The following is an 8,372-nucleotide window of genomic DNA, read 5'->3' as shown; positions in this document are numbered from 1 at the left end:
TCAAGTAATAAGCTACTAGACTTCCTATTACAATCTTGAATTTATGCATTTCTTAAAAATGAAAAAGTTTTCATGGAAATCTTAATGACCCAAATTCACAAAGGTGGTTTTGAGAACCCACGGTTGAGTCCATGGTTTATTCAGATTTCCTGTCTTAATTAAGCTTATTTTAACGCGTAGATATTAAAAAATGACCAATGCTGATGCACGCTATTGCCACAGTGTGTCAAATTGATGCCTGTAGCCATGGTTATCCTTGCTATTTTATTCATGAGTCCACCGGTTTTGAATAACGAGTCCACTCTTCAAACAATGGACTCATGAATAAAATAGCGTATCTAACCATGGTAACAGGCGTCAATTTGGCGCACTGTGACAAAAGCGCGCATCAGCATTGGACATTTTTTTATATACGTGCCGAATACGCGGTAGATTAAGCGCAATTTATACAGGAAATCTGCATAAACCAAGGATTCAACCATGGGTTTTCAAAACCACCTTTGTGAATTCGGGCCATTTAGTTTGAACATAAAATTGAATGGACTGTTTCTACAGATTCTGCCTATCTCTTTGTATACACAAAACTTGTTCCAAATACTTCTTCTTCTGATGTTTCACTAACTTAGAGACCATTTGTTTAACTTGAACATGCCGAGGATGGGATTCCTCTGAATCCCTGCCTTGTTTTTGCTCTTTCGCTTTGTGTGTCCTATGGTCAGACTCCACAATACTTATTGGAAAGGCAAGATCAGGAGATTCCTCTTTAATATGGATGTGACACACTTGATTCTCACACCGTTGTGTCTCTGTATTCTCATCCACTCTCTGCTCTTCATAAGTCGCATCTGGTTTCCTGTTCTGATGTGATTCTTCAAGCTTACGCCATTCCATCTCATCGAGAAAGGCAGACTCAGGAGTTTCTTCTTTTACATGGATCACACGATAGACCTCATACTCTGGGTGTGTCTCTGTATTCTCATGCAGACTCTGCTTCAGGAAAATAGCATCTAAATCTCTTCTTTGATCTTGATCTTTCGATTCAGATACTTCTTTCCCGTATTCAGACTCTGCATCATTTTCCAAGGCAAGACCAGATTCCACTTTATCAAGGCAAACTTCAGTCTCCTCTCTCATCTCTCTATTTCTATTCTGCCTTTTCTTTCTATACTTTTCTCTTTCCTTTTCTTTAATAGTCTGCTGCTTCTCTACTGAAATTGAAGCTCTCCACTTTCTTCGATATTCTCTGAAGTAAGCTTTTCGAGATCCGGGATCCGCCTTTTTCGCTTGCAGGACTTGTTTCTTTCCTTGGCTCGATGCTCCTTGCTCTTTCAGCTTCTGTCGCCTCCTCTGCTGCCGGATTCGTGCAGCTTCTCTCTCCATCTCCTTCTTAACTTTAGCTGCCTCACTATCGTCTTTTCTAAGAGCATCTCTTCTTTGTTTCTGTCGCCTTCGGTCATACTCATGATAGTTTGTGGACCGTTTCCGCATTGATCCCAGGACTGGAGATTCTTGGGGAGCAGAAAGCCGCACAGTCCACTTGGCTGTTCTTGACATTTCCAGACCTGTGTCTTTCAGATTACTGCAATAAAACAAGCATACGTACGTGACGGTCATTCAGTTTTTTTATATTTCACAATATCATGAATTCATAAAAATAATGTGTTTGATATTCACAGAATGGTTATTTTCAAATAGTTAACACTTAATGAACAGAGCCCTGTACCCCTGTACGTACTTTTGTAGAATTTGTCACAATACATGCAGACATGACATGGCTGCTGACAAATATGTACAGTTGAGGCCAAAAGTTTACATACACCCATGGAATTTAGTGAAATTTGTTTGCTTGCCAAACATCTTAAAATTTATTATATCTACAGAAATATGAATAATACCATGAAGAATTTGGTAACAAATGAAAGAGCATATTAAGCTCTTTCACATGAGTGGGATGCCGTTGGGATTAAAGTATATTTCAGGTGGAATTTTCTCTGAATAAAGTAATATTTTGGCCAAATGTATTATATTTTCAAACATTGTTTCATAGAAATATGTCAAATCTATGATTTATAAATACATTTAAATTATCATGATATGTCACCACTGAACAAAAAAATGTAATCTGAAATGTTAGTGTGTGTTGAGAAGTAACTAGCACAAATACAAAATGTTTTTGTCAAGTTTTTACTTTTAGTTTGTCTAAAATATTAAGATTTTTGGGGGAAAATGACACCTAAATATTTTTCAGCTCCTAATGACAAAGCAATGTGATGAAGGGGCGTGACATACTCATTTGTTTGATATCAAATTCGTCACAATAGCACAAGATACAGTAAATTTTATGATGTTTGGCAAGTGTCAACTTTTCTTTGAATTTCCTGGATGTATGTAAACTTATGGCCTCAACTATACATGTATGTAGCTTGTTTGCTAGCATTGGGTGCACTTATGAACTCTACCATCATATAGCAATTACATGTACATGTATATGTATTTCGATGACTGAAATTATTGACCACAGATCTAAATCAATGTTCATTTGAAAGTACAAGAAAAGAAGGACATACAGCAACTGACTCCATCAAGTTATGATGCATTACTAATGAATTATACATGTAGTGCGATGATTTTTCATTCATAATAAAAATTAAAAAATCCCCTTCCCTTTTTTTCACACTGCTAGATACATGTACATGTGAGATTGAGTTCCAGTATCAGTTTATACATGCAGCAGCTAGCTTTATCTAAATTCACTTTTACCCTCTAAGTAGTTCTCACTGAACACAACAAAACCTATAACAATTGATTTGGTTTACTGAATCTATGTTGATATTCAGTGTGCATGCATGAAGGTATCTTAAAGTGTCAAGAAATTTAGAGTTCTAACTTAGTAGCAGCGTTCTCGCCAGTGTATAATACGCATGGTTCGAACACCATGCGTGCGGAAATGGAGACCAAGTGGAACCATGCGTAAAATTTCAGCGACATGCGTGGAAAAATTAAATGGAAATATTCAGAAAAAAATAATACACTCCATGAACTCATCTTAGTGATATCAACTTCATTTATCGGGTTGCGCCGAAGTCCCACCAACTTAAGACCACTTGCAAATGAAAATCAGTGCAGGGCCCTAGCTAGCGCCGACGCTCGTTGGATGCGCATTTTGTATACTGTACCGTACATTTATGCACAGATCGCTAACTAGGTGCATGCACGATACGCGTGCGCTATATAGACGATCGACGGAGCGGCGGACATGTTTTGCAGATCCAGCCTAAATCTAGAAACACGACAAAGCCCTTTGACTTCTCATGTCTGGTCCGACCAGGGCCCGACTCTTTTTTTTTTTCTCGAAAATATTTACAATTCATAAGCTGGAAAGCTGCACTTCTCTTTCTTTGGACTGAACGGCAAGTATCTGTGCATTTATGTGGGCTTAAAAATACGCCACAATGGGGCTTCCTTAGCGCCTCTATTTGATGAAAACCCAGGAGTGGCAGCACAGTCCCCGACATGGGTGAATTTTTTTCTGGCGAGAACGCTGCTTAGTAGTACCGTACTTGTACATATCTTACCATTCAAAAAGAATTCACAGCTTCTTATCTTTCTGAGTTTGAATGCTATGGCCTTGGCTGAATGTGTTTATCACAATCTTCTTGATGTACAAGATGACATAGACGCACAGGTATGATACGAAGTACCAGATCGTGTACGCAATGGACAGAAATGCAGCAATAGAAGCCAACAGGTATCCAGCCTTGTAAAAGGATCGAGTGTAGACGCAGGTCGCAACCACAGCTACGAACAGTACCAGAGGAAGTCCGTTGTTGACGAGCGTGATGAAGAAAGAAGTCTGGACGTTCTCGTTGAACTTGTTACGCTTCATCGCCTGTTGGACCGCCTCATCATGAGAGAGGGTATGCCTAGGTCTGAATCTCATTGCTATGGATGCCTTGGAGTCTGTTTGGCTGAAAAACTTCCAATGTCCTTAGTAAGAATTAGTCTTATTTTCATAAGACAAGAACAGCATATGTCTATGAGAAATGATCTGATGAACGTAAAGTAGATTTTCTTGCTATAATCTCTTGCTATAATTTCTTGCTATAATCCAATGGTCACTTCAAGGCAAAAGTGAAAATTTCCCTCGTCCTCAGCTTGTTAACCCATCTCATGCCTTGGAAGATCTAAAATCAAAGAATATGAAATTAAAAAAAAAGCATTAAGAACTGAATTATACACTTCATTCATTGTGCTTGCAACTCGCTTTATAAAGTATCTTATCTACATGTACCAGGGGGCAGATGGGGGGGGGCTATTCCTCTTCTACTCTTCTAAAAGTAATAAGGGCATGAATCAATCCAAGGGCATGGCTATCGAAGGCCATAACCATTGGCCCTATTGACTGTCCCTGATGTGGCCCCTCTAATTGGCCTTGGAGATTTGTTGTGTCCCTTTTTTGTGTTTTCCATTAGTGCTGAGCTATAGAAATTTGCCCAATGGAAAACTGGCCTTGCCCTAAAAATAAACAAATATTAAGGCCAGCCTAAATGTATGGTAGTGGATTGCATTACCGAACACTTTTCGTGAATTCAATCATATCAAAGTTCAAACACATAATTCTCATAATATTCACCAAACTTTCACCATAAATACACAATTACCTACAAAAAAATATGTACAAATTTTGCCAAAATCGTTTTTCCTTTTTACGTTATTAGCTTCCAATCGGACCCCTCTTCGCATGTGAAATATTTTACCGAACATGTGTTTTCTATGAGAAAAGTTGAGAAAACAACAAAATTACTAACGAGCTATTTTGACCATATTCCATTATTTTTAGATTAAGACTTTTAGAATGTGTTTTTGACCATTTTTCATCATCTTTCTATTTAAGTCCCTTTGGAAGAATGTTGCAAGTTTTTGAGCGTATGAGATATTTTCTGACGTGTACGATGCTCGCGTTCGGTAATACAAGGCCAGTCACAAATACAATCACTCATCATACCAACCTCCCAAAGACTCTCATGACCCTTGCTAATTTTGGACTCCAATAGACTTATAAACAAAAAAAAAATCTTGTAAGATGCAAGAGTTTTCACAGGAAATATTGCCGCAGAGATGACACAAGTTCGATCTATCAGTATCACAAAAAATCTGCAATGGTCATTGTGAGGTTTCCCCATAGAAGGGGAATAGAAATTTGATACCCTTCCAAATATCGAACATCTTCTTGGCTGAATGAATTGGAAATGCGTGCTGTAAACATGCATGCGCATGCTCGCTTTTCAATTTCAGAATGGAGGTGTGCAAAGCTGAGCGGGGATGTCCGAGTTTGGGTTTTAGAGTGCGATTTAAATTGCCAAAATTGATTGCAGCACCCAATTTTACTTTTACTAACGTTAACTTGTTAATTGTTGAGGCTTACCAACTTAGGGCGTAACTTAGGCCTATCAACAGAATAGGCCTACCATGTTTTTTATTTGATTCAGTGAGAATGTGACATTCACATTGAATCATTGATTGTAATTTTTGTTATTATTTTAGGGCATTGTTAATGTTGTCACAAAGACCTCCAATTATGCCTTTGGCTTTGTCAAGTTTGGGTTCTCATCACTCCTACATTACAACGATAGCGCTATGCACCACGCGAGGATTCGACTCCCGTGTAATTCAAACATCTTTAACACAAAAACGTGTTTATCCTAATTCGACAAGCGTGCATATAAGAATCACACAAGTGGGTATTACGGTAAATATTGTTACGAGAGTATATGCCCGTCATTGGTCTCCAGTCGAGTCTTGCTTTTTTAAGTCTAGTTTTATGACCTCAAAACCACAAAATCGAACGGAAATCAGGAATAATACTAGTTGCTTACCTGTAGGCGGCCATACAAACTTGACGTCCTGTCTACATGTATAAGGGTAAATCTGACAAGAGTCAGAGTTTCAATGAAGAAGTGGGAACATGCAAAAAATGGTGGGCGGAGAGAAAAGTCAGGGCAGGATCTGAATCGAATCTGTGACGTGCTGCATGCTCTGTTGTTATTCGGTGTGTGTATGGCAAGCCGTTTGTACCATAAGGCGATAAACCGAGTTTATCGCCGATAAACTCGGTTTTTCGGTCGATAAACAGAGTTTATCGACCTAAAAACTAAGTTTTTCACCGATAAACTCAGTTTATCAAGTGATAAACTAAGTTTATCGCGAGAAACTCTGTTTATCGTCGAAAAACTAAGTTTATCGCCGATAAACAGAGTTTTTCTCGATAAACTAAGTTTATCAAGTGATAAACTGAGTTTATCGAGATAAACTCTGTTTATCGGCGATAAACCCAGTTTTTCAGCGATAAACAGAGTTATTTCGATAAACTATGTTTATCACTCGATAAACTTAGTTTATCACTCGATAAACTTAGTTTATCGCCGAAAAACTAAGTTTATCGCCGATAAACTTAGTTTTTCGCTCGATAAACTAGGTTTTTTCGATTTCGATAAACTAATTAAGTTTTTCGAATTGAAAAACTTAGTTTATCGAAATTGAAAAACTCAGTTTATCGAATCGAAAAACCTAGTTTTTCAAATCGAAAAACTTAGTTTATCGAAATTGAAAAACCTAGTTCATCACTTGAAAAACCTAGTTTATCGCCGATAAACTTAGTTTTTCGAATCTGATAAACTAAGTTTTTCGAATCTGATACACTGAGTTTATCGAAGAACGCCATTTGTCCCATAAAGGCGATAAACTAGGTTTTTCAAGTGCATGATAAACTGAGTTTATCGAAAAACGCCATTTGTCCCATAAAGGCGATAAACTAGGTTTTTCATGTGATAAACTAGATTTTTCAATTTCGATAAACTAGGTTTTTCGAATTTGATAAACTAGGTTTTTCGATTCGATAAACTAGGTTTTTCAAAATTGAAAAACTTAGTTTATCGAATAACTCTGTTTATCAAGTGAAAAACTTAGTTTATCGCGAAAAACTCTGTTTATCGGCCATGTAGTGGGCGATAAACTTAGTTTTTCGCCGATAAACAGAGTTTATCTCGATAAACTCTGTTTATCACTCGATAAACTTAGTTTATCAAGAAAAACTCTGTTTGTCGGCGATAAACTATGTTTTTCGACGATAAACAGAGTTTCTCACGATAAACTCAGTTTATCACTTGATGAACTGAGTTTATCGCCGAAAAACTGAGTTTATCGGTGAAAAACTTAGTTTTTCGGTCGATAAACTCTGTTTATCGACCGAAAAACCGAGTTTATCGGCGATAAACTCGGTTTATCGCCTTTATGGTACAAACGGCTTGCCATATGTGTGGGGCCGGCCGGCCTGGGCGCGGGCCGTGGGGGGGGGGGGGGGCAATCGCCACTAAGCATAGCCTACCACCATCATCTCTTCACACTTGGTATAGTTCCTCCTTTAAAAAGAAAGATATCTTCTCCTTTCCCACTGACGCTCAGATCTCTCCCCCATCGACCCTGTCTTTGTTTTTCTTAAATAAATTTCTTTAGTTTTTCTCCAAACCCTCACTTTGATAAGGGCGGGTGCCACTTAATTCAGCAACGAATCGACTCTTGTTGTTGTCCTAGGTGAAAGAAAACTATTACAGTGATTTTATGATTCAATACATATACCTTTCTTTGCAATTTCACATGAACGCCTTTTCTTCAAACAAATCCACGTTGCTATTAATGTTCCATGATTATTAAGTAAGGTAAATCTGATATACTTTGTAAATTTGCTAATGTCATTCAAAAAATGATTGTTCTCACTCATGAATTCAACAGTTGTTCTGTATCCCATAAAATATCCAACTAATTATCTTCTTGTCACTCAAGAACAACGTGCACACTGATGATATTTTAATTAAAATTTGAAATTTTGACCGTGAATATTGAGAGAGGGGAGAGAAAGAGTCAAAGAGAGGGAGGGAGAGAGGGGGAGGGTGAGACAGACAGACAGATAGACAGATAGACAGAAAGAATTAGGGAGGGAGGGAGGGAGAAGGAGCCGGAGGGGACTAGTGTATCATAATTATTATGGAGATGAACTGGTGTAATAAGTAAATAATTAAATATAGGTGTATATCATTTAATATTGCAACGGAACGTACAATTTAATGAAATTGTATGAATAACCTATTTATTATTAGAAGTACAAAAAGTGTATGGGTTATTATATTTCCGACCCAATGAGTCAAACTTTCGATCAAAATTTTGTATAATCTAACTAATGATCCAATCGATGTGTGCATGTTGTGCACGCGACCCCCACTTCACTTACACTGTTTTCATTGGTTGCACTTCGTAATTCCGAAACAAGTAAATTGCCTTTACCTCAATGTTCGAAAACGTGAAAGGGTTCGTTAATC

The 8,372-nt window shown here is 37.7% G+C and overlaps 1 protein-coding gene across 1 annotated transcript; it reads right to left on the bottom strand.

The window, feature by feature from the left end:
* Window positions 1–349: 349 nt before the first annotated feature.
* Window positions 350–5,956, bottom strand: LOC121415084 (trichohyalin-like). Its single transcript, XM_041608165.1, has 3 exons — window positions 5,877–5,956; window positions 3,576–4,184; window positions 350–1,579 (listed from the first exon to the last, which is right to left on the bottom strand). Exon 3 carries the CDS (start codon window positions 1,552–1,554, stop codon window positions 550–552), a length of 1,005 nt encoding a protein of 334 aa, XP_041464099.1. The 5' UTR covers window positions 1,555–1,579; window positions 3,576–4,184; window positions 5,877–5,956; the 3' UTR covers window positions 350–549.
* Between the last annotated feature and the right edge of the window lie 2,416 nt (window positions 5,957–8,372).

Source organism: Lytechinus variegatus, chromosome 5 (assembly GCF_018143015.1).
Source record: "Lytechinus variegatus isolate NC3 chromosome 5, Lvar_3.0, whole genome shotgun sequence".
Classification (NCBI taxonomy): domain Eukaryota; kingdom Metazoa; phylum Echinodermata; class Echinoidea; order Temnopleuroida; family Toxopneustidae; genus Lytechinus; species Lytechinus variegatus.
This window is presented reverse-complemented; position numbering and strand designations above follow the sequence as displayed.

Bases quoted from the DNA above. Each gene is read 5' to 3' on its own strand.
- LOC121415084 (XM_041608165.1), bottom strand. From the start codon at position 1,554: ATGTCAAGAACAGCCAAGTGGACTGTGCGGCTTTCTGCTCCCCAAGAA.